Below are 27,205 nucleotides of genomic sequence, written 5' to 3'. Positions count from 1 at the left end.
GTTCTACCTAGTAGGTCTTGTAGACTTTCGACGTCATGGTACGTCATATAGACACTAAGTACTGGTCCTACCCAGGAACAAGTTTGTTTCATCAAATGTCTCAATTCAACTTGACAGCTTGCTTAAGCAGTTGCATTAAGCATACAGTACATGTGATGTGTCAAATCAATTTTGATTGACAAATTTGACAGGATTTTTTTTAATCCAATAAGTTTTAGACTGCCAAATAAAACACACTACGTATTGAAAGCCATACCTGGAGCTTTCGTCTGTATACCACTGACTTCATCAGAAGAATGATTTCTACTGTTGGGAAACGTTAACACCACTAATTGTCTTCTTATTTATTATCAATGTATAATTATGTGTAACAGCATAACAACATACTTGTTTCGCAATTAAAATATTTAATAAATACAGGTATCTTGCAGGTTTCTAATTTTCTTTCGCAAACTATTGTTGAATAGTTTAAATTGTGTCGCCACTAAAAAACTAGCCATTTTGTAGCAATTCTAAAATCACAGTCTAAACTGCATACACTTAGCTCTACAGTTACAATTTGAATGCAAATATTAGAATGCATCTGCTTGCATCATGTTATATCATCCATATTTTTTTATTTAAACATTCAAATAACACATAATACAGTACATATTTAAAAAGATATGTGGTATTGTGTGGATATACAAAACACTTCACATCATTTATTTGCACATAAAATAATAGTTACAAAATAAGTAAAACTCCTCAACCTACATTTCAAGAATATTTACGTATATGAAATTACAAAGTGGTGTTATTGTATTACCTTTTACAAAATTAACATTGCTGGTTTTGCACTAGCCATAAAACATTTATCATGGATTAGCAAGTAACAACCAATTTATTAATTACACATTAGAACGGAAATCATATTAATTGCATTATGCATTTACTAAACAAGCTATTTGCTACTGTTTAGAATTACACTATCTTACTAAAAATGATCACTGGTACTTAGTGCTTTTACATACTTGTGGTAAGTTTTGTATTACTAGTTTGACAATAATCGGCAGACACTTGTCGATATACAGACAAAATTTGCATGGAAACTTTTCATATTTTTTCAGCATAACTGCCTTCAAATTGTTAATTTAACAACCCTTTGACATTGTTTGCACATCTGATCTTATTACACCATAGCTGATTTTTGTTTATAGATAGACATATATAGACTTTTCAAAGTTCTATGAAAGTTCACACATGTTCCATCCAAGTAAACAAACATAACCAATAAAGATCACCACAGATAATAACTGTGTGTATAGCTTGGAAATTTTGATAGTTCGGGAATCCCTACTTTGTTGATTTCTGTAAACCAAAACTGTCAGTTTTGCTGGATAAAATGGCTTGTATAATGCCCAGCTCTTGCCTTGGCAGAACAGCTTCTAAAAACGGAAAACCAACAAATATCTTAAAATTTGATCAATAATGCAGACACTTTATAAATGTCTTGTTTTTTGTTGATTTCGAATCTGGAAGATTTTTTACGTAAGATTGTGGTACGAAAATTCCAACGGTATCGGATTTTGTGGTTTTAGGCCTAAACTATTTATAGTGATATGTAACCTTTTGGGATATCGGTAAACAATCGTGATACATCGGCTATCTCGGATTCCTCCGTAAGATAGGCCTCGTGGCTAACGGTCGCCATATTGCCTTGTATTACTACTTTACTACCCAAAAGGTTGTCAGTCTATTGTTATGAGGCTGTATACATGCGCGTTGAACTAGCGCCAAACTTTTTACCGAAACTTTGATATTAAGAGCACTATTAACGTTCATTTGTGTTGCATTTTGACCTATTATCCAAGTGATTTACTTTTCCAGTATTATTTAATCACCCTATCATCCAATTTTTAAGATGAAATTACGGTGTTTACAAAACCAACCAAACCGAAAGTGAAACTGAATGCATTACGTTTCGCGATGTAAACATTAAATATTTGTTCAGTTTGAGGAAGCGAATCGATAATAGACGTTGGAATATGTATGCAATACAGACTATCATTGCCGAATGTAGTACTGGCTAAAACATACCTTTTATGACAGGTCATGTATAGAACGTTAATGTCTGGGTTGTTCATTAACCCATTTATGCCCAGTGGACTCTCCCATCCTTCTAAATTGGATTAATTTATTTCCAAAAGTAGGGGTGTCTGGTATATTTATTTCTATATTTAGAATATTTCTTACAGAAATTTCTTTAAGCAAACAGCGCAGACCCAGATGAGACGCCGCATTATGCGGCGTCTCATCTGGGTCTACGCTGTTTGCAATGTCCTGGGTTAATATAATTAATGCACGTTTCTGATCTAATTGCCTGTATCTAGTTGTAATTACCATGATATTGATAAAATTACAACGTTTTTTTCATAAATTAACATTACATGTTTTATTTTTATAATTTAGGGAATATATAATTGTATCATTATCATCATTAAATATTCTGAAAATGATCTAAATTATCATGATTACTTTAAAGTAGAATTTTGATAGTTTACTCATTATTTTTAATGAATTTGCACATTTGCTTGATTCAAAATAAAATGTATTAATAAGGGTTTCAGTTGTTAGTTTTAACCCATTTTTAGTTTGATTAAATTTAAAGTACTAACTACGTACATGTATGTGAAATGCTCTTGAGTTCGTTTCCTGGGCCTAGAACCAGTACTTGGGTGTCTCTTGGAGATTTCTTAAGAATGCTCCCACACTGGGGATCAAACCAGTGACCTCCAGATCATTAGGTGGACACCACATCATTTACACATCAGCGACCTTTAATTAGTAAATTACTTTAGTATTGCAGCATTATATAATGTAATGTTGCTACATATTTTTGGAAAATGATTAATGTGCTGTACTAAATAAATCTAAATGCATACAATTTTAATTGTGTATATTGTGTGATTATTAGTTACAAATTCCCTTTTTACAGGATACTGGATTATGAAAGACTGATAAACATAAAATTGACAACTCATCTCCCCAATAATACTTTGTGTGGCTCATTCTCAGAACAAACCCATAGTCGGTGAGAAAACTACAGTGTAAAAAGACCACTTGATTGTGACAATTATGGCTGACCAAGCAAATGTTATCATTTAAAATAAAGAAAACTTCCAGTTCAATATACATTTTATACCAATTATGACATTGGCCAACACAGAAAATAATTATAAGGTTGATTTTCCCAAAATTGACTGTTACAATTGGATACTGTTTTAAGCTTCACTCTACTTTGTCTGAAAATAAAAGTCCTAAATGATGTAATAGAAACATACATATTTAATTTTTAGTTTTACAAGGATATATATATACATACATATATTATAATATCTTTTTATCGATGGTCAATCAATTTAAGTTTAACTAATATATACATACACATTTTATACATGTGTATGCTTTGATTTTTTTCTATTGAAGCCAAATTAATATCCCATTAGATAGATAGATAATATCACAGCAGTATTCCTATTTTGTCTGCAAGTACTGCAGAAATCATGGATTATTATTTTACTGAGTCAGCCTTAATCTTTATATTATAATTGTTAAAACAGATTAAGATGTGCATTATACAATTGAGGATGCATCAAGATTAAAAAATGGTACATGTATAAATTAATAAAGAATCAATAACAATCAGAAACTGTGCATTTTTTACAGTATTGTGTGAAAGGATTTGAAGTAATGATGTGTTTTTGAAATATGATTTATGTGAATTTGAATAAATATATAAAATTTAGTGATTTTCTCAGACAAAAACTGTTAATTACATACTAAAGTATTCAGAATGTATTATTGTAATATTCATTCGAATTTTTTAGTACAAAAAGCACTTTTCCCTGGCATTTGTATTTATAGTAATTGCATATTTTATAATTCTGACAGCATTTATAAACTGTGTTCATGCAAGCATGAACACGGTTTCATTTTTTGAGTATTTAAACAAGAGGGCCATGATGGTCCTGTATCACTCCACTGCTGAAAAAAAGGCTGAAACAAATTTCTCTGCATGTGCAAATACTTAAATATAGGCCCTATTTAAGCACATGTACACTTTTGTGACCTTCTGGGCTGGGTCAAATTTAACCCCAGGGGCATAATTTGAGAAAACTTTGTAGAGGACTACTATATCTCACTACATACAAAATGTGGTAGCCCTAGGTCCTAGAGTTAAGGACAAGAATATTTTTAAAGTTTTCACAAAATAAGCAAGATATAAGCGTATATAATGTTCAATTTTGTGACATGCGGGTCAGGATCAAATTTGACCCAAAATAGGCGCTTTAAAAGCGTTTATTCAATTTTGACCCCAGAGGCATTATTTGAACAAATTTTGTAGGTTTATTAGATGTCACTACATACCAAATTTGGTAGCCCTAGGCCCAATGGTTATGGACAACAAGATTTTTAAAGTTTTCACAAAATAGGCCCCATATAAGCGTATGTTCAGTTTTGTGACCCCGGGCAGGGTCAAATTTGACCCAATGGGCATAATTTTAACAAACTTGGTAGAGAACTATAACATGTCACTACATACCAAATTTGGTAGCCCTATGCCTTATGGTTAAGGACAAGAAGAGTTTTAAAATTTTCACAAAAAAGGCACTATATAAGCATATAATTGATTTTGTGGCCACCGGGGCAGGGTCAAATTTGACCCCTGGGGCATAATTTGAACAAACTAAGTAGAGGACTATACAATGTCACTACATACCAAATTGTGTAGCCCTAGGCCTAATGGTTATGGACAATATTTTTTTTTAAGTTATCACAAAATAGGCATTATATAAGCATATGTTCAATTTTGTGACCCCCGGGGAATGGGTCAAATTTGACCCTAGGGATTAAATTTGAACAAATTTGGTAGAGGACGATTAAATGTCACTATATACCAAATTTGATAGCCCTAGGCCGGATTGTTATTGACAAGAAATTTTTTGAAGTTTTCACAAAATAGGCCTTATATAAGCATATGTTCAATTTTGTGACCCTCGGGGCAGGGTCAAACTTGACCCCAGGGGCATAATTTGAACAAACTTGGTAGAGGACTATAAGATGCCACTACATACCAAATTTGGTAGCCCTAGGCCAATGGTTATGGACGAGAAGATTTGTAAAGTTTTCACAAAATATACCCTATATATGCATATGTTCAATTTTGTGACCCCCTGGGCAGGGTCAAATTTGACCCCAGGGGTATAATTTGAACAAATTTGGTAGAGGACTATTAGATGTCTCTACATACCAAATTTGATAGCCCTAGGCCCAATGGTTATGGACGGGAGATTTTGAAAGTTTTCACAAAATAGGCCTTACATTGTATTTAAGCAAATTTTCAATTTTGTGACCCCCAGGGCAGAGTCAAATTTGACCCCAGGGGCATAATTTGAACAAATTTGAAAGAGGTACACCCCAGGAACATTCCTAAGAAATTTCATCCGAATTGGACCAGTAGTTTAGGAGAAGATGTTTAAAGGAAAAGTTTATGCATGGATGCACGATGGACACAGGACCTTTGGCCAGTGGAGCTAAAAATCAAATTAAACATTTAGTTTTGATTTAAAATCAGTTTTTATATGCAAGTGTCTATTTCACTTATAAATTAAAACAGCATATTATTCATTATTGAAAAGATTATTCCAAGCTTGATGTCATATTTCAACTTTGCATAGTGTAGTTAATTGAACATTGTATTGAACTGTATGGGCAGCTATATTTTTTAATTTATGTATGTTGTATTATACAAAATGCATTATTTCTACCACAAGTAGACCATATAAGGCTTACTGCTACTAAATAGGCACTGGTATGAATTTGACACTGTTTTTGATGCTCATACAAAACTTTAATTATTACTACACTTTAGTATATTAAATATTTTCAAGTTTTTGTTCAACATTTTTTGCAAAAGAAAAGAGTGTCTTAATGCATTTGAAAATATACTTAAAACAAACTAAAAATGCATTTTAACATACCTTTTTCCTGGTAAAGTGGATTTGGGATGATAAAAAATACACTTGAAGAGTATTAATGCTAGAAAAATGCAGAAAAAAATACATTTGTTTCTGTTAGAAGTGTGTCTTGTCTGCATTTTTAAGTGTATTAAATGCACATCAAATGCAGATAAATACAATGCCAATACTGTTACATGTATTGTAATGGACATAAAATGCACTTGTTCTTGTAATTAAATGCTTTAGTGAATTGAAATAACCTTTTATAACGTTTTAACAATTAATAATACCTTCTTATATAAATTTTCTTTTGAAATGTGACACTTAAATGATTTTTGCACCACTAGTAAGAGATATAATTTGTGCTCATGTCATAATGCTTTATCATTACACTACAAAATATCATTTGTTGTATGAAAATTACCCGTAAAATTCATGTGAACGCTCAAGAGATCAATAGCAGCGTGCTATACCCTGCTCCTTTTTACATGACTTGATGGTATTTAGTCCCCAATTCTACATTGCTAAGGGAAAATTAATGTGCAGATTTGACAAATAAGTCTTAACTGGGATCTAATAGGCAGACTTTCATATTACTTGTATTTAATTTAAATCATGATCTGAATTGCTCTTTGGCAAATCTTTGTTGGTCACAGTATGCAACTGAATTTTGTTCACTTTGTAGTGATTATATTTCCTATATTTATTAGACAACATCTTTCTTCAAAAGTTTAACATGATTGCTTGGTTAAGAAACAAGATCAATGCATCATAACATAAAATGAAAAAATGTGTAATAGTAAAAATGGCAGCAAAAAAGCACTAGATTATCTGCCTTAAATCTGAGACGATATGTTGATGTATTGGAATTTCTCATAAATAATGTGCTCCATAGTTGTATAATTGTATAGTCGCATGCATGAGTGGTGTCAATGTCACAATACCAATTAAAGCCTATAATTTACTAAAACAATTTGAAGTTTGATGTGAGTGTTTTTCAAGATCTGTTATATATAATTATATATACATGTATATATATATTGTTGAAAAGTTAACATGCAATAAGTTTACTGTAATTTAGTGACAAATAGTTTTACTGATTTGGTTGGATGCATATATGCAGATATATCATGGTTTGTGCAGAGGACAGTAGCAAAAACAAGAGCTGTCTCCGTAGGATGACATACGCCCCCGATAAACGCTTTAATAGAAGTTATGAGCATTTTTCAAAACCTAAAAGCCGACCCTAAGTTCAAGGTCAAAGGGGTCAAAATTTGTGTGTGTATGGGAAGGCCTTGTCCATATACACATGCATACCAAATATGAATGTTACATCTGAAGCTACATAGAAGTTATGAGCATTTTTTTGAAACCTAAATGCAAAGTGTGACGGATAGACAGACGGACAGTGCGATCACTATATGCCCTCCTTTGGGGGCATAAAAATGTGTTTCACATTGTTTTGGTAAATTAGTAATGTAGTTAAAAGAACAGAATCATCAATTATAAAGTTATTGATTATAAAGTGTTGCTGGCATATTTGATGCATTCATCTAGCTATAAAAAGGTCCCTGTTTTATCCCCACTGGCACCGAGTGAGGGTTCTCAAAATCTTTAAACAATATAAATAACTACATATAGGGTCGAGAGCCTTGTTGATATGGGGGCTAAACACCTGAAATCAAAGCGACCCAGGTTAAAGGCCGAGGCCAAATAAATAAACCAGGGCAGAGGCCGCATGAGCCTGCTATACTCTGAACAAGTATTGTTTCTTCTCAGAAAACTGGCTTAAGTGTCTTACTAAGCTTTAGACTTTGAGTTTCAGTGCAATCAATCTAAAATAAATTGGTCAAATTATAGCTAAAGAAACTTCAGCGTACAGTCTATATAGTATTGACAGACCTGTAAAGTCGCGCCAGTCAAAAATCATAAAAAGCGACATTTAAAGTTATGGTAGCCAGAACTAGTCAAATTAAATAATAATTTGTAAAAAATAAACATTCTGCACAAATTCAATTATTAACTTTACCTGTGTGCATGAATCATTTCAGTCTTGATGGTTAGTGAACTATGTCAAAAGCACCATATCTATGAAACACTTGTTTTTTTAATAGTGCAATGTTCCACAGAAATGATGCTGATGAGTGATGATTATTCTACACGATGATGAATTATTAGATATATTTCTAAATTCCATTTCCACCAACAATTCGGTTATTCAACTACCAGTTCACATGCTTCATACACAGTTGAAAATAACACTATTTCACTCAACAACCGTGACACATGTACTCAATTTTTCAACTTTTCGCAATTAAAATTGTCTTCTACTGTTATTGTTGTTGTTGTACTTTTGAAAGTAGTTCGAAAGATGGCGACCATTAACCCAGAGATTGATTTATGAAACAAATCGTCTGCTGATCCAGAGTGATCGGTAAAGTGCGAGCAGACGAGGTGAAAATACTTTAAAAATTAAAGCTGAAAGACTAAAAAGTTAGATCTGAATATCTTAAAAATTTGTGAATAAATGTGTGTCTGGTGGGTAACAACGACAACTTACCAGAATATTGCTCATGATCAAACGTAAAACTTCTTTCTGAGAGCGAATAGAAAATGCGTCACAAATTCTGATACATAAACAGTAGGGTGTCGTTATTGAAATACCGCGAGAATACTTGAAGAATAGAGATGCCAACTATAGTGTTTAAAACAAATAATTTTTTATCAAGCGTTTGTGATTTGTCAGGATAATAATAACAATAAGATATCGAAAAGATCAAAGCAAATAAATTCGACAGAAATCGGAGATTCGGCAATATATTAAAGACGGGTTATGTTCCCCTAAATTGTGTTCGGTGAAGACTGTTACTATATGTAGTGAACCAGTCTTCGGCTTATACCCACTGAAGAAGAGCATTCAGGGGAGATACTTGAGTTATGACCTAATTCTGGAACGGTTGCGAAGAAAAACAAATAATGCGAGAATATTTAGTGCGATTCGCTACACAATTATGATGTCATTGATATAACTTTTTCTGAGGTATGTATTTACATGTGATTTAGCATATGTCAAAGTGTTTTTGATTTGTTTAAGTTCATAAATAGCATCGCGAAAATATATGTCGCGTGGCAAATTTTTTTTGAGACGTATCCATATGTGGTATTCTTATGTAATTTTATGTCTAAATTCCCATATGTATGAACGGTCAACGCCCGCTTCGCCGGCTTTTGCCCGTATTATTTCTTAATTAGAAAGCATTTAGGTAAACACTTGAGGTCCTCACAGAATGAATTAAGCCCGGTAAACTTTAAAATACACATACACTGTGTTTTAAATTAACTGATTTTTGTTTCGTATTTTAGAGGCATCGTATACGTATTTTGCTGGGACCGCCAACATAAACAGGGGATACTCAGGTAATGTTGGTATGTTGACTATTGAATCCCACCGTACCCAATAATTAATTGCAGGGGTTATATATCCACTTTACATTTGTCCATACAATTTAGTATGATATGATACATGCGTTTGAAATTGTTGACAGTTTTCTATATTAGAAAAAAATATGCTCAAGAAATAAATTTATTTTTTCAAATAAAAAGCAGAATGAAGATCCAGTCATATGTTATATATGCACTTTGGGAATTGATTGCAATTAAATTTGGGATTCAGCATTTCGTTTTATTTAATCATGTTTCGGTTTGACTAATAACTCGTCTTCACAATTGGTTCTAACCAGCACTATTATTCACCGTCAGTTTGGACATATATAGAGCAACACTTTCAATGTTTGCCTCTATAAAGTAAGTAGCTAAAAGCAGTGCACCAGTCCGTTTGCCATCAGTACGCATGTACACGATGCGTACTATAGCATGTACACGATGCGTACTATAGGTCATAAGTAACTTATTTCTTGATTCAGCGTCTGTTCGGACTGTAACGCCATAATTTATAAGACAAATCAAAGAACAAACAAACATGATCAACTTGTCATAACATGCGCGCAGTTGTATGCCCCAAGCTCCGCGGTTTATGATGTGCTTATAGCTCAAAGGTCTATTATTGGCATTATTTATTAACTTACTACATGTAATTGGGCCGTGCTCTAAAAATGGGTTTAATACATGTGCTTTAAGTGCCATCGCTTATTAGCTGACTGCACAGGCTAATCAGGTATGACACTTTCTGCGTTTACGATATTTTTCGTTTAAGGAAAGTTTCTTCTTAGCAAAAATGAAGTGTAGGCGAAAATATCGTCCCTGATTAGCCTGTTTTTACTGCACAGGCTAATCCCGTACGACACTTTACGCTCATACATTAGACCCACTTTCCACAGAGATCAGCTCAATTGTAAATCAAATCCCTACACATTATCATTATGTAGACATGGCGTGTCACTTCGCAGTATTTGTGTTCAATAACGGTCAAGCTTATACTAACGTCACATGTTTAACTCTCTCCCACTCAGAAGCAAAGTGAAAATGGCTATGTGCAAACAGCATAAAACCAGAACAGCCTGCGAGTAACCCGCAGCCTGTTCAGGTTTTATGCTGTTTGCTGCTCATCATACTTTTAGGGTTGACAATGAATACTTTAAAACTTGAATTTAGTAAGAAAGGTCTTAAATTTAATTTAACTTTCTAAGGGTCAAAATACGTATCTAAGTGGTTAAAATGGGCCTACCGGCAGTACAGCTTCCTATATCTTACCACATGCAGAGGATAAAATGTCTATGATATGTTTTAAGGATCGCTCTGGTAATATGGGGATTAATGCAGGTGCGTAAAGTGTCGTCTCAGAATTCATGCATTCGTACAGGCAAATCAGGGACGTAACTTTCCGCCTTGACTGTATGCTAACTATAAAAGAAACAATCCATACATGGGGGAAGTATCGTCCCAGATTAACCTGATCGGATTGCACAGACAAACTGGGACGATACTTTACATACTAGTACATTCAATTAACGCCGTTGTCCTAGAGACATGTATTTAACGCCGTTTTCCTAGAGACATTCATTTAACGCCGTTGTCCTAGAGACATGTATGTAACGCCGTTGTCCTAGAGACATGCATTTAACGCCGTTGTCCTAGAGACATGCATTTAACACCGTTGTCCTAGAGACATGCATTTAACGCTGTTGTCATAGAGACATGCATTTAACGCCGTTGTCCTAGAGACATGAATTTAACGCGATTGTCCTAGAGACATGCATTTAACGCCCTTGTCCTAGAGACATGCATTTAACGCCGTTGTCCTAGAGACGTGCATTTAACACTGTTGTCCTAGAGACATGCATTTAACGCCGTTTTCCTAAAGACATGCATTTAAAGCCCTTGTCCCAGTGACATGCATTTAACGCCCTTGTCCCAGAGACATGCATTAAACGCCGTTGTCATAGAGACATGCATTTAACGCCGTTGTCCTAGAGACATGCATTTAACACTGTTGTCCTAGAGACGTGCATTTAACGCCCTTGTCCTAGAGACGTGCATTTAACATCGTTGTCCTAGAGACGTGCATTTAACGCCGTTGTCTTAGAGACATGCATTTAACACCGTTGTCCTAGAGACATGCATTTAAATCCCTTGTCCTAGAGGCATGCATTTAACGCCGTCGTCCTAGAGACATGCATTAAACGCCGGTGTCCTAGAGACATGCATTTAACGCCGTTGTCCTAGAGACATGCATTTAACGCCGTTGTCCTAGAGACATGCATTTAACACCGTTGTCACAGAGACATGTATTTAACACCCTTGTCTTAGAAACATGCATTTAACGCCCTTGTCCTAGAGACATGCATTTAACACCGTTGTCCTAGAGACATGCATTAAACACCGTTGTCCTAGAGACATGCATTTAACGCCGTTGTCCTAGAGACATGCATTGAACACCGTTGTCCTACAGATGTGCACTGAACGCCCTTGTCCTAGATACATGCATTTAACACCGTTGTCATAGAGACACGCATTTAACCGCGTTGTCCTAGAGACATGCATTCAACGCCGTTGTCCTAGAGACATACATTTAACGCTGTTATCCTAGAGACATACATTAAATGCCGGTGTCCTAAAGACATGGATTTAACGCCGTTGTCCTAGAGACATGCATTTAACGCTGTTTTCCTAGAGACATGCATTTAATGCCTTTGTCCTTAAGACATGAATTTAACGCCGTTGTCTTAGAGACATGGATTTAACGCCGTTGTCCTAGAGACATGCATTTAACGCCATTGTCCTAGAGACATGCATTTAACACCGTTGTCCTTGAGACATGCATTTAACGCCGTTGTCCTAGAGACATGCATTTAACGCCGTTGTCATAGAGACATGCATTTAACGCCGTTGTCATAGAGACATGCATTTATATCCGTTGTCATAGAGACATCCATTTAAAACCGTTGTCCCAGAGCGAGAATCACTTGTTTCCTTTATTCTCTTCCTTATTTACCAGGAACAACTAGAGAGAACACATACGGCGTCTAGGAACCACGTGCTGCAAATCATAGACATACTTAATATAGTAATGTGTTTCCATTTATTCTCTTCCTTATTTACCAGGGACAACAAGAGAGAACTCATACGGCGCACATGAACCACGTGCAAATCATAGACGTACTGAATACAGAAATGACGAGCCGCCACACTATGGAGGTCAAGGTCAAAGTAGTTATGATGAGTATACAGGGGGTTTAAGTGAAGAGGAACAGCTTAGAAGAGCCACTGAAGAAAGCCGGGGCCAGTATTACAGAGGTACTACTGTAGAGTCATGATTATTTGTGGAACATCAATTTTCTTCGTAGATTTCGCTAGTTGAATGATTCACGAATCCAACAAAACACATCGGAAAGGTGCCGACGAAAAGTTCTCTGTTTTTGCCAAAAAATCAGAAATGCAAGAAATTTACGAAATTGCGTGACAAAGAAAGTCGTTTTTGAAAAACTACGACATTTTGTGCTGATGAATAAACATGTTCATGCCTTTACAGCACGTTGTGTTAACAAATCCTCCATGGGACTATTTGTCCGTTAAATGAATGAACACATCCCTTTTGTAGATATATATACATGTGTCCGGCATACAAATGTATTAAAATTGTCTATACTAGTCATATGAGTTAAAATGACAATATCGTGTATGTAAAAGTATTATTGATTCAGGAATGTTCTTTTAGAACCATAATAGCGCAAAGTAATGTTGAGTTCAACTTCTCTTTAACTTTAGGGTGGATTAGGCTCAATCTTAGAAATGGAATTATCTTAATTTGTAGATAGTAATTGTGGCTGCAACGAAATTCGACATAATAATGACCCTTTGTCATTTTCATGTCCCCCACCACTATAGTGGGGGAAATATTGTTTTTGCCCTGTCTGTTGGTTTGTTGCTTTGTTTGTTTGTTTGTGCAAACTTTAACATTTGCCATAACTTTTGCAATATTGAAGATAGCAACTTCATATTTGGCATGCATGTGTATCTCATGGAGCTGCACATTTTGAGTGGTGACTGGTCAAGATCAAGGTCATCCTTCAAGGTCAAATGTCAAATATATGGGTCAAGATCGCTCATTTTATGAACACTTTTGCAATACTGAAGATAGCAACTTGATATTTGCATGTGTATATCATGGAGCTGCACATTTCTTCCTTCAAAGTCAAAGGTCAAATATATAGGGACATAGTGTTTCACAAACAAATCGCATGTTTAACTTTATAATATAAAGTTTCATTGTCTGTGTCCAAGCACTGTAGTGGCGAACAAGGTTAGGTCTGTTACTTATTTTTAGTTCATTCAATCCTGATGGAACTTTGCCAGAATTTGAACCGGGGGGGAGGGGGGGGGGGGGGGCGTTTCATAAACGATCGTACGACAAGTTTAACTTACGAGAGAATTTTGTAATTTTAATAAGGAGATGAACTAGCTCGCCATGCTCGTCAAATATATACGGCGCTTGAGATGCCAATGTAATAAATTAAGTACTGAAAACTTATAATCATATGATATGAACTTTAGCAATTATGTATCTTCGAAAAATGTATCGTATCGTAAATGTGTACGACGATATTTATTGAAACGGTCCCCTGGAATATATATAAGCCTAGTTTGAAACCGGGTCTCATTCGTCAAAAAAAACTAGGCCATGAGATAAAGTTCCAACCATTGGTTTACCTTGAACTCTGGTCAGCGCTTGGGTCCATCATGTCCCATATGGTTTATTAAGCAAAAATAACATATGGTTAATTGAGTAAAAAATAACATTTGCTCTATATTGTTTTTAGAGCCTACCGCACCGCCCAGTGAAAGGATGTATCCGGATTTAGATGAATTAAGGAGAAGGCGAGCGGACCGTTACACATAGAAACGATTGACACATGAACCGCATCTGACGCCGTTATGTACATTTTTGGCACTGGGAAAACGGTGCTTAATGCACATGCATAAAGTCGTTACTGATAAGCCTGTGTGGACTGCTTTCTGCGTTTTTATGGAATGCTTCGTTTCGTTTTAAGGCAGACTCTTTGAAAACAAAATAAAGTTCAGATGAAAAGTGTCGTCTTTGATTAGCCTGTGTGGACTGCACAAGGTAATCCAGGACGGCACTTCAAGCACATTCATAACGCACCGTGTTCTCCAATCTAGACTCATATGGATTGTAAGTATTCACCCGCAAATTTAATTTAAGGAGCGAGGTATATATGAAGTCACTCTGCTGGTCAGTCAGTTGGTCCGTCCATCAGCGTTAAATGTAAAAAGTTTGTGAAGCAAATAACTTTTAAGTTATTTTCAAGCGTTTAAATTGAAACGTTCAATAGTTCATCACTATGTGTGGACGTGCCAGATACAGTATTCATCCAAAATCCACAATACGCATTCCATAAGTTATTTGCCCTTGAACAGAGCTAAAAAGGCAGTGTCAGGGTACTGTTTACAGTTGTGTTAAAGTTCTAGTTATTATTACAATTATGACTTTGAGTTGTTTTTTTCTACTATGCCATAAATGTGAAAATTTGATATATAATTAAGATATACTTTTAACTAGACAAAATTATGCGCATACTTTGTCTAGTTTATTTAAGTTGAATGAATCTTTGAAACCCCGGTCCGGCTACCAACTTGTGAGGGGACTGGTCACGAAATCCTTGACTAGGGCAGTTGTCAATTAACTCATACCCACTTAGTAGCAAAGTGAAAATGGCTATTTGCAAACAGCATAAAACGCAAATAGCCTGCAAGTCACTCGCAGTCTTCTCAGGTTTTACGCTGTCTGCTTCCCATCAGTAACTACGGGTAGGAAATCAAGTCTTTATAACTTCAATTTAGTAAGAAAGGTATTTAAATAAATGTAATTTTGACGCACTCGTAGTCCCTTAAAAAGTTAAATTTAATTGCAGCCTTGTCTTCCAAGATTCAAGGTTTGAACAGACTGCATTCCAGCTGTTCTGGTTTTATGCTGTTTGCACATAGCCATATTCCCTTTGCTTCTGAGCGGAAAAGAGTAAAATGGCCTCCGTGATACGACTGAAGTATATGTATGCTGGCAAGACTTCCACCGGGCGCATCTGTGTAAATTGAACGCAGCATCATGCTAATAGTATAGTGTTTCAGTGAATGATATTGCGATCTGGAATAATTTGAGTTGTTAGTTAGACTTCGTTTGCAAAATGCAACGATGGTATCTATTCACCACAACCGATCTATAACAATATTTAATGTTTTTCTCACAAATACAATATTTTAATTTATGCCCCTTTAAAATGCACCCAAAGTATTATCGTTGGACTTGGGCTTTGATTTATACATTTATAATTTGTCTAATCCAGTATACTGATGCATTTTAACGAAGCTGCTATAGAACAATTTAACCCTTTACCACTTAGAAACATGTTTTGACGCATTTGTAGTCCCTTAGAAAGTTAAATTTAGGTCAAGACCTTCCTTTCTAAATAAAACTTTTAAAGGCGCTATTTCTAACCCTTAGATAGAGATGAGTTGCAATCAGCATACAACCTGAACAGATTGCGAGTTACTCACAGGCTTTTCTGGTTTTATGCTGTTTGCATGTAGCCATTATCATTTTGCTTCTGAGTGGGAAAGAGGTAATTGTGTTTGATTTCATTAATGAAATTACGTGTGTTGTGTATTCGGTGTTACTTCTGTGATCGAAATTATCGATAAGAATAAATACCAGTTGAAGTATTGTCCATCATATACTAGTAGGTTTGCATTAAAAGGTGGCTGTAATGGCTTGTTGTTACACTTGTTTAATTTACCCTATTGAATTGCGTCTTCTTTAGCCATTTGGGGTCCATTTGTTTTTGATTTGTGATTTACCATGGTTCTGTTTATGTAATGAAGCAACACTTAAAATTAATTAATGTTAACTTATATTGAGCGAATTTAAACCGTGTGGACTGATTTGAATATAACTATTATATTGAACAAACTTTACAATTGTGTACATTGAAATCATTTTCCAGCACAATATTTTATTGAGTTCAAAACCGATAATTCATTAATTCTAATATTGTATATATCTCTTAAATGCAATGTTCTGAATTACGACACTATCGTTTATCTTTACATGTTTGACAACTTACATATTATTTTATCCTATGTGTTTGAATATAAAATGTTAATAAATATGGTGTTTAAAAGTATGTATGTTTTTCCCCTACCGGTTTCAACGGAGGGGACTTATGGTTTGCGCTCTGTGCGTCTGTATGTCTGTCTGTCACACTTTTCTGGATCATGTGATAACTTTTAAAGTTCTTCATATGTTTTCATGAAACTTGAAACATGGATATATGGCAATATGGACATTATGCACGTAATTTAATTTCGTTCCGAAGTCAAACATTCTGTTTGCTATGGAAACACATATATAAACAAATTCTGACAATGGTGGGGCCGGTAGGGGACATATATTGCTTGGCAATAGTCTTGTTTAAATATGTTATTATTTGGTAAAGACTGTTCCCTCGCGTTTGTATGTTTTGTATTTTGTATGATCCCAATTTGGGATCCGGTAGGAAAGACAAGTCTCGAAGATCATGATCCATTGTATTATTTTTTATTAATAAGATACCTGTTTTTGTTACTCAACATCACACAACCAACCCTGTATGTTTTCGTACAGGCATGTATACTAAGCTAAATACAGTTAAGAATGCAGTTTAAGTTTTTGTACATGCGTAAATAGTGAGTCAAGAGTAAACGTAAAATAACAATATTAAACATGTATGTGTTAATACACACATATATAAATAAATACAGTTGAACCATATTTACTATGTGTGGTATGCTGATGAGCAAATCAAACAGTTTTGTCTTTCGACTGAATATATAAATGTTATCAATAGACATGTGTAAAGCATACATATGTTACAACCATACACCGATAAAAAAGTAAATTTACCATCTAAATATTTACAAGGAAAATGTCGATTATATAAATAACTGATTTAATTATTTGTGTATATTTTGATAGTTATGGGCTAGTGGCCTATTATTACAGGTAAATAATGGTCATTGTCAACATGTTTTCGAAATGTCATTTTATGAGTGCAAGAAGGAAAGAAAACACGTGGACACAAAATGTGCACACATGTACAGAGAAGTTATTTCGTTTCTGAACGGATAACGAACTAACATTTCAAATATTTTGTCGAACGTTTTTCAAGGACGTTAAATGGCTTACATTTAGTTTTGCTCATACACGTGATTAATGTCGAAATCACCATGAATGCCATGTAATCCTTTTGTAATATATACTGTACACATTTCGTAACTTATTTTAATAGTAAAGCTGTAAAGGAATCCAATAATGTTGTATACAGTTTGTACAATATAGCAAATTACAACGCGAAAATGTGCGATAATATGTGAAATGAAGAACGAAAATATATGTACAATACATGTCGTGAATACATTGCACATAATATGTTTGTCAATACCAATGCGATTGAAGTCACGCATGTATTATTGAGCTTCACGTGACTTTAGGCGAGACATCAAACCGGTTGAATCCTTTCCCACTGAGAGGAATAGTGAAAATGGCTATGTGCAAACAACCTAAAACCAGAACAGCCTGCGAGTAACTGGCAGTCTATTCAGGTTGTATGCTGTTTGCTGCTCATCAGTATCTAAGGGTTGGAAATGAAGCCATTAAAACTTGAATCTACTAAGAAAGGTCTTTTATAAAATTAACTTTATGAGGGACTACAAATGCGTCAAAATACGTATCGAAGTGGGAAAGGGTAAAGCTCTCGACGTTTCGTAATGACCGTTCCAAGCTTGAATCATTAAACCAGTGTTTTATTAAATAATTTGTTTAATTTCACAAGTCGTATCATAATAATAGCTGATGGCTTATACTGTTTCTGGAGTTTCATTACTGCTATATTTCGTATACACGATTTATTCAGATTAAAATGGGCATAAAATAATGCACGCATAAACAAGGTTGTCTAAAAGCAATATTAATCATGAAATAAAAACGTATACATAAACATCAATTTAAAAGCTGATTGGATAATACATTACAAAAAAAGTTCATTTAAATTACATTTCAAATACTCGTTTTAAATAATGTTTAATACACATAATTATGTGCAATCTTACTTCAACTCCATAAGGAAACAGAACATAAAAATATGTGTAGTATTGACCCTTCTTATTAAAAAGATTTTAGAACAAAGCTTCACGTAGTTGACATTCCATTTGATCGAAAGGCTTCGCGAAAAGAAGCTTTTATACATAAAGCAAATTTAAATATTACATAGGTTGCATATATAAGTTCATTATTAATTGTTTTATTGTAACCACAATCATTCATTATACATTAAGCCTCCTCTTGTACATTTTGTTTTTATATTGTATGTTTGTGTTTAAGTTGCTGAATTGTTTGTGTCTAAACATGCAGAAGCTGAAAGTTATGAATATTGTATTATATATATTGTTCCAAGACACCTGTTTTGGGATTCATATTTTACAGCTCATTTTTCATCCTCTTATAAATGGATAATCTTAAATTAATTTCATACAACTGTAGGGGTCTAAATAACACAAAAAAAAACGTAGAGATGTCTTTGATTTCTTAAAAACAAAACCAGCCCGTATTTATTGTCTCCAAGACTGTCATTTTTCTCCGGAAATTAAAAATAAAATATATTCAGAATGGGATGGGGAATGTCATTTTAGTTTTGGACAATCTAATTCAAGAGGTGTTTGCATTTTATTTATAAAAAAACATTCAAATCACAGTAAATAAAATTGAAAAAGATTCTATTGGTAACTACTTACTATTGGATTTGACATATATGAAAAACAGTTTTACCTTATGTACATTATATGGGCCCAATAAAGATACGCCCGCTTTTTTTACGGACCTCTTTAAAAAAAAAGATTTTCACACTGAAACGTATATAATATGTGGAGACTTTAATTGTGTACTAGATGTCAACTTAGATTATAAAAATTATGCATCCATTAACAATAATAAAAATGCAAGAAAAACACTACAATCGATTATCAAAGATAACAATATAATTGATACACCATTACAACAGGCTAGACTTGATTTTTGGTTACTTCAAATAATCTGTCATAAAAAATTAGAAAATCTACTATTGATTCATGTTATAAGTCTGATCATTCCATAATCGACTTAGAAATAAGTTATGAGGATATAGTACATGGAAAAGGGCTATGGAAATTCAATAATTCACTTTTAAAGGATATCGACTATTTAAACTGCATTAATACTCTAATAGAAAATGTTAAACAACAATACTGTATCTCAAGATAAACCAATGGTTGAAAACTTGACATGGTGACCTAGTTTTTGGACGAATAAGACCCGCTTAGATATTTTCCGGTTAACATTCAGGCCAAGTTTCATCAGATTGGATCAACAAGAAATTAGTTACAGTCCAGAGCTTGTTCCCCAACTACACGTGCTTGGACACAGACAATGCCCCTTTACCTTCTACAGTTTAAAAATGACAAAGGGTCATAATTATGCCGAATTTCGTGGCAGCTAAAATAATTATCAAAACATAAAGATCATTCATTTGCAAATTGCAAAAAGTTGAGCCAAATCCACCAAGAAGTTAAAAAGGAGTTTAACTCAACTCTACTTTGCGCTCTTATGGTTCAATAAGAACATTACTGAATCAATATACTTTAACATACAATATGGTGTCATTGTAATTCACATGACAAGTTTAAGATAATTGCATGCCGGACACGTGTACATAAATCTACAATAGCGATGTGTTCATTAATATAACGGACAAATAGTCCCGTGCAGAATTTGTTAACACAAAGTACTGTAAAGGCATTAATATCCATCAGCACAAAATGTCGTGGTTTTTCAAAAACGACGTTCTTTGTCACGTAATTTGAATTTCAGGGGGTTTTTGCAAAAAAGAGGAATTTGCATCGGCAGCATTCCGATGTGTTTTGTTAGATATGTGGATCATTCAACCAGCGAAATCTATGAAGAAAATTAATGTTCCACAAATAATCATGACACTACAGAAGTACATCTGTAATACTGGCCCCGGCTTTCTTCCGTGTCTCTTCTAAGCTGTTCCTGTTCACTTAAACCTCCGGTATACTCATCATAACTACTCTGTCCTCCATCTCTGTATTGAGGCGGCCTGTAATTACTGTATTCAGTATGTCATTGATTTGTAGCACTTGATTCGTAGGTGCCGTATAAGTTCTCTCTAATTGTCCCTGATAATTAAGAAGAGAATACAGGCAACAAGTGAGCGTCGCTCTAGGACAACGGCGTTAAATGCATGTCTCTGGGACAACGGCGTTAAATGCATGTCTCTGGGACAACGGCGTTAACTGCATGTCTCTATGACAACGGCGTTAAATGCATGTCTCTATGACAACGGTGTTCAATGCATGTCTCTAGGAAAACGGCGTTAAATACATGTCTCTAGGACAACTGCTTAAAATGCATGTCTCTATGACAACGGCGTTAAATGCATGTCTCTATGACAATGGCGTTAAATGCATGTCTCTAGGAAAACGGCGTTAAATACATGTCTCTAGGACAACTGCTTAAAATGCATGTCTCTAAGACAACGGCGTTAAATGCATGTCTCTATGACAACGGCGTTAAATGCATGTCTCTAGGAAAACTGCGTAAAATGCATGTCTCTATGACAACGGCGTTAAATGCATGTCTCTAGGACAACGGCGTTAAATGCATGCCTCTAAGACAACGGCGTTACATGCATGTCTCTATGACAACGGCTTTAAATACATGTCTCAAGGACAACGGCGTAAAATGCATGTCTCTAGGACAACGGTATTAAATGCATGTATCTAGGACAACGGCATTACATGCATGTTTCTAGGACAACGGCGTTTAATGCATGTCTCTATGACAACGGCGATAAATGAATGTCTCTAGGACAACGGCGTTAAATGCATGTCTCAGGGACAACGGCTTTAAATGCATGTCTCTGGAACAACGGCGTTAAATGCATGTCTGTAGGAAAACTGCGTTAAATGCATGTCTCTATGACAACGGCGTTAACTGCATGTCTCTGGAACAACGGCGTTAAATGCATGTCTCTATGACAACGGCGTTAAATGCATGTCGCTAGGACAACGGCGTTAAATGCATGTCTCTAGGACAACGACGTTTAAAGCATGTCTCTAGGACAACGGCGTTATATGCATGTCTCTAAGACAACGGCGTATTTAATACATCGTCGCTTAATTGCTGTAGTGCTCTATCTCCATTTTTTTCAAAAATGAGTTTTTTATATCTCTGCGTTCGTGAGAACGAGATCTTTAATATGACGTAATCGGGTGAATGCTGAACTGCACCATCTCCGGGACTTAGAGAAAAGTAGCATTCACGCTCAGATTAGCCAATCAATTGCCAGAATGTACACCACGTGACTGAGTTTCATTTCATTTCAGAACTGTAATGATCCATCTCCAGAAGTTCAATGAAAACATGATCCGATCCGTTAGCGATAAAATGCTCTCTGCCCCGATAGAGCAGTTAAGCATAAACGATTTTTTATTTTTTTAAACAAGAATGCTCTATCTCCATACACAAAATCGCAAATAACATGAACATTTAATTTACTAAAGTTAATATTTAATTATATTCATATTCTTTGTTTGCTTATAAACAGTTCGGTACATTTTTTTCCACATACGTGCATAAATAAGTGAGAAAATAACGTTTAAACCTTTACATGCGTTTTTCTCCAAAAATGAAATTGGTAGTCAGAGCACTACGGAAATCAAGCAACGACATGTCTCTAGGACAACGGCGTTTAATGCATATCTCTGGGACAACGGCGTTAAATGCATGTCTCTAGGACAACTGTGTTAAATGCATGTATCTAGGACAACGGCGTTAAATGCATGTCTCTAGGACAACGGCGTTAAATGCTTGTCTCTATGACAACGGTGTTAAATGCATGTCTTTATGAGATCGGCGTTAAATGCATGCCTATAGGACAACGGCGTTGTATGCATGTCTCTTGGACAACGGCGTTAAATGCATGTCTCTCGGACAACGGCGTTAAATGCATGTCTCTGGGACAACGGCGTTAAAAGCATGTCTCTGGGACAACGGCGTTAAATGCATGTCTCTATGACAACGGCCTTAAATGCATGTTTCTAGGATAACCATTCCGTACGCTTCGTGTTTAATCATTTTTTGGATTGATATATCGTTAATCATCAAAAGTATAAACACATGCCCCTGTATATTTTACGGACAGGCAGTCCTACGAACAGTCTGCAAAAGAAGTGCAATTCTGCTATGCTTCTTTCACAGAAGTATCGTCAGAATTATGTATGTTTTTGGCAAACGTACACACTTTTTATAAAGGAATTCATCGAAAATATTTATTGTCAAGAAACCACATGAACATAAGGAATATATGTGTGGACTCCACACAAGTTAACATTCGAGTTAACCATTAATTTGTGTGAAAGTTATCCTTACGAGTGAGTATATTTTCGTGCCGAGAGCTGACTTACTCACATATCTCGTCTTGCTACGCCCTTGACAGGGTAACTGCTGTCTCTTGAAGTTTTTTTCTCATCATTCAATCTGGATTTGACTATGATTTTTGTTTCTGCCCTCCAACAGGAAATTGGCTGTACTTAAGAATAAAATCTTCGGTATCCCAAATGCTATTAGATAATTTGTTATTCGATTTAGCGCTTCTAATATTTAGTAAATATTTATTGAAGCATTATAATATATTATGCAGCATTAATTAAAGGATTAATGATCTAAAAATGTGTGATATAAATAATATTGCTGTAAGGAACTTAAGCAATAAAACAATACCGGCTACACTATTAAAATACAGTAAAAGAAAAATATTATGTAATAAATTGATATATTAACTAGAGTTAAGACAATTATTATAATGATAATATGAGCAAATAATATGAGCAAATATTTGGCAACATAAAGACAGTGTTTTTCATTAACTAAAAGGATACGTAAAAGGATATTTCTGCACTCTGGCTGTCGGATCCCGCAGCTACCGGTCACCTGTCATACTTAAGGACACTTCTTTTGGGTTTAAACCTTATTTGAACTATCGTGACTACAAGTCACAAATAGGCTGACCAAGTGTGACTACAAGACACAACTTGAAGGTTAACATTACAGTGTGACTATAAGACACAACTAGAAGGCCTAAGCATGACTAAAAGACAGCTGGTTTATGTAATTCAATCATTGAGCAAAGAAGCCCTAATGATTCTTGATTACCAGTCACTTGTACAATAAATATCCTTTTCGAGCAAAGAAGCCCGCACAATTCTTTAATTGCTTGGTCCTATGAGTCCTAGTGACAAATAAGCCTGCACAACTGAGTCTCGATTATTTTTTTAAATCACAGGTATTCAAATTAAAATAGGGTGTAAAAGTCTCTGAAGAGAAATGTTTTCAAATTCCTTTTGAAAATGTTTATTGATGCGGAAGTCCGGATGCTTGAAGGAAGGTCATTCCACAGTTTCGGACCAACAACTCCGAAACTCCTGTCCATGAAAGTTTTTCTCTTTGTGCGTTTCACATCATAACATCCTTCATACGAGACGGTAGATCGTAGGTCACGTGCTGGTACTTTTTCTTTTAAAAGTTCTGTAAGGTATTTTGGCGCGTTACCAACAGAACAATTATACATGAAGTTCAGTAATTTGAATGTTATCCTAGCCTGTACTGGTAGCCAGTGTAGTTCATACAAGGGATCTTTTGAACTGTCATATTTCTGTCGGCCGAGTACCATTTTGGCACACATGTTTTGGATACGTTGCATTTTGTTTATTTCGCATTGAGCTGTTCGATACAAGATGAGATTACAATAATCCAGATGGGATATTACCAAAGACAAAACGAGTATTTCTGTTGCTTCTTTTGTTAAGTATTTCCTTATGTTTTTGATTTTAAGGTAGTTGTACATGGCTGTACGGCACTTAATTTTGATGTGTTCTTTAAAATTTAGTGTTTCGTCTAAATATGCACCCAAATACCGTATGCATTTTTCTGCTTTAACAGTGTCACCAGCAATATATATTTCTTTAGATTGACATTTATTTAATTGGGGTCTACTACCGAACATGATGAATTCCGTTTTTGATGCGTTCATTTTCAGTTTATTCTCGTTCATCCAGTTGTTAATAACGAGTGCACAACTTTCAAGTTCTTGAATGGCAGTTCTTTCAACAGAAGAAGATGTAGGTTTGAATCGCTTGTTTGCGGTGTGGTCGTCTGCAAAACCGTAGACTTTGATGGAGGGATGAACGACATCAAACAGTGTTCCAGCGTACGTCAGGTAGAGCCATGGACCAAGATAACTACCCTGGGGGACACTACACTCCAAAGAACGTGCCGCCGATAAAACTGAATTAACACTTATGCGACAGCTTCTTAGACGAAGATACGAGTCTATCCAGTTTAGTGCCGTGCCACATGCACCGTATTGTTTTTGCAACACGTCTAGTAGAATGTCATGATCGACTGTATCGAAGGCAGCACTCAAATAATGGCGATAAGTGCTGTAACCTCTTGTTCCTCCATACCTTCGAGTATATCATTGACACGTCTAAGTAAAGCAGATTCACAAGAATGGAATTGTCTGTAGGCTGACTGATTTTTTGGAAGTAGATTGTTTTCATTTACGTGTATATTGAGTCTAAACAGAGCAGCCTTTTCAATCACTTTCGATAGAAATGATAAGTTGCTCACTGGTCTATAGTTGGCATAACTCAGGTCTAGTCCAATTTTCTAAAGAAGTGGTCTTACTATTGCCTGTTTAAATTTTGAAGGAAAAACTCCTTGACTCAGAGAGAGATTAACCAATTTTGTCACGAACGGTAGTAACTCGTTTAAAAATGATTTTAGTACTCTTGTTGGCAATGCATCTAGTTCGCATGATTTTGTTTGAAGATGATTGATGATCTTTTTCACTTCATCTTGGGTTAGATCCTCGAACATACCGAAATATGGTACTTCCTTGTGATCGGGTGTGAATTTTTCGAAACTTGCAAGGGCATCTCGAATTTTGTTAATTTTATCCAGGAAGTGATCGGCAAAATTTTCAGCTATCGCGGTGTCGCTTTTACCTTCCGGCATAGGCTTATCAGTATTTTTTCCTGTTAATTCTGATACAAACTTGTAGAGTTTTTTAGAATCTCCGTGAAAATCAATTACTTTTTGACTAAGCGATCGTTTCTTCTCTGCATTCAACTCGAAAGTGTATTTATTTCTGGCATTTTTGAAAGTTCATATTGGTGTGGTTGTTTGTATTTTCTCCACATGCGTTCTAGTTTGCGTGTTTTACGTTTTAGTTCAAGAATGTTTTCATTAAACCATGGTTTTGGTGCACGACATATTTTGTTTTTCTCAATGTATGGAGCGTGTTTATCAAGAATTCTACAGATTTCATCTTCAAATTGCTCTACAAAAGTATCTACTTTGTCTGCTGTAATTGACATTTCATTGAGGTCGTTAGTAAATGCGGAGTGGTCTATGTTTTTAAAATTTCGAAATTTTATTGTTTGACTCTTGATATTTTCTTTTTGTACTTTGGTAACGACTTTAACTACACAATGGTCCGAAAAGAAAGGGCCTGGTTCACACGGATTGATTTCAATACCGTTTGTAGCCTCAGAGATTACTAGGTCGAGTGTATTTCCCTCTATGTGTGTGCTGAAATTAACATGTTGTTCCAAACCCATTGCTACAAGAGAATTCTTAAATTCAGTCACAACACTGTTAGTTTTGTTGACATGCAAGTTGAAATCTAGAAAGAATCATAAGATTTGAATAGTTGGGAACAATGTCCTCTATGAATTCGAAAAATTCTGTTAAAAATTGATGTTCAGTCCCTAATGATTGTGGTCTGTAAACGCCAATTACATTAATTCTAATGCTTTTGAGAATCAGTTGCCATATACCATGTTCAAATGTCCGGGTATTACTACTTGACACTTTTCATACAGTAACCCCAGTCCGACAAGATAAAGCCACTCCGCCGCCTGTTCTATTTGAACGATTTACAGTACTCATTGTATAACCATTTTGATTTAAGTCTGAGGTATCTATTTGGTGTTGCTTTTCATCTGAGAACCAGGTTTCTGTGAATACGGCAAAGTCGGTTTTTATCTTCTCTCAGATATTGACCAATCAAAACATCTTTGTTTATGACAACAGAATGACAGTTCAATGTAAGGCAAGATATTTTTTCGTTTAGACCATTTAGTGTATTGCATTTCTTGGGATATGAGAGGTTGTTTAAGTTTGCATCTGAAATGTTTTGTGTTCTGTGTCTTTTCAAAGATGTTACAGTTGGAATTTGTGATGGTAAACTTTGGAGACTATTAAAATTTACTCCACTATTTGTGAAGAACTTATTTGTAAAGAACTTGTCAAATCACTGACATTAAATTAACTTTTAACTTTACTAAGTTTTAAGCGATCTAAGAAACTTCCTAAAGTTATTATTACAAAGTACTTAAATGGACTTTGATTAGTATAACTATCTTTTCAAAATAAAATACGAAAGTAACAGCCCGTATTTCACGTCTTAAAATCCGGATATCAACAATGAATCATTTTTAATGCAAATCGTAGTTAACTCACGATCTAATTTCTTAATTTCTCCTCCGACGTTGCTCTTTCACTTTTTAAGTTCCTC

The 27,205-nt window shown here is 35.0% G+C and overlaps 2 protein-coding genes across 13 annotated transcripts in view; one reads left to right on the top strand and one right to left on the bottom strand.

Annotated features, from left to right (window-relative positions):
• Window positions 1–17,237, top strand: part of LOC127835452 (rhomboid-related protein 4-like) — a 41,492-nt gene extending 24,255 nt beyond the window's left edge. For 2 of the 5 annotated variants that reach the window (XM_052361895.1, XM_052361894.1), the window contains exons 7-9: window positions 9,366–9,428; window positions 12,564–12,755; window positions 14,279–17,237. In XM_052361895.1, the coding sequence (XP_052217855.1) occupies window positions 9,366–9,428; window positions 12,564–12,755; window positions 14,279–14,358 (335 nt within the window). In that variant the 3' untranslated portion in view covers window positions 14,359–17,237. The remainder of the gene's footprint in view (window positions 1–9,365; window positions 9,429–12,563; window positions 12,756–14,278) is intronic. The other 3 variants (XM_052361898.1, XM_052361896.1, XM_052361897.1) reach the window with 3 other exon arrangements.
• LOC127835450 (uncharacterized) overlaps window positions 1–27,205 on the bottom strand; it is a 354,496-nt gene that overhangs the window by 276,462 nt on the left and 50,829 nt on the right. The window lies entirely within an intron of this gene.

This window comes from Dreissena polymorpha, chromosome 6 (assembly GCF_020536995.1).
Source record: "Dreissena polymorpha isolate Duluth1 chromosome 6, UMN_Dpol_1.0, whole genome shotgun sequence".
Lineage (NCBI taxonomy): Eukaryota > Metazoa > Mollusca > Bivalvia > Myida > Dreissenidae > Dreissena > Dreissena polymorpha.
Note: the sequence above shows the minus strand (reverse complement) of the source record. Positions and strands in the feature narration are given on the sequence as shown.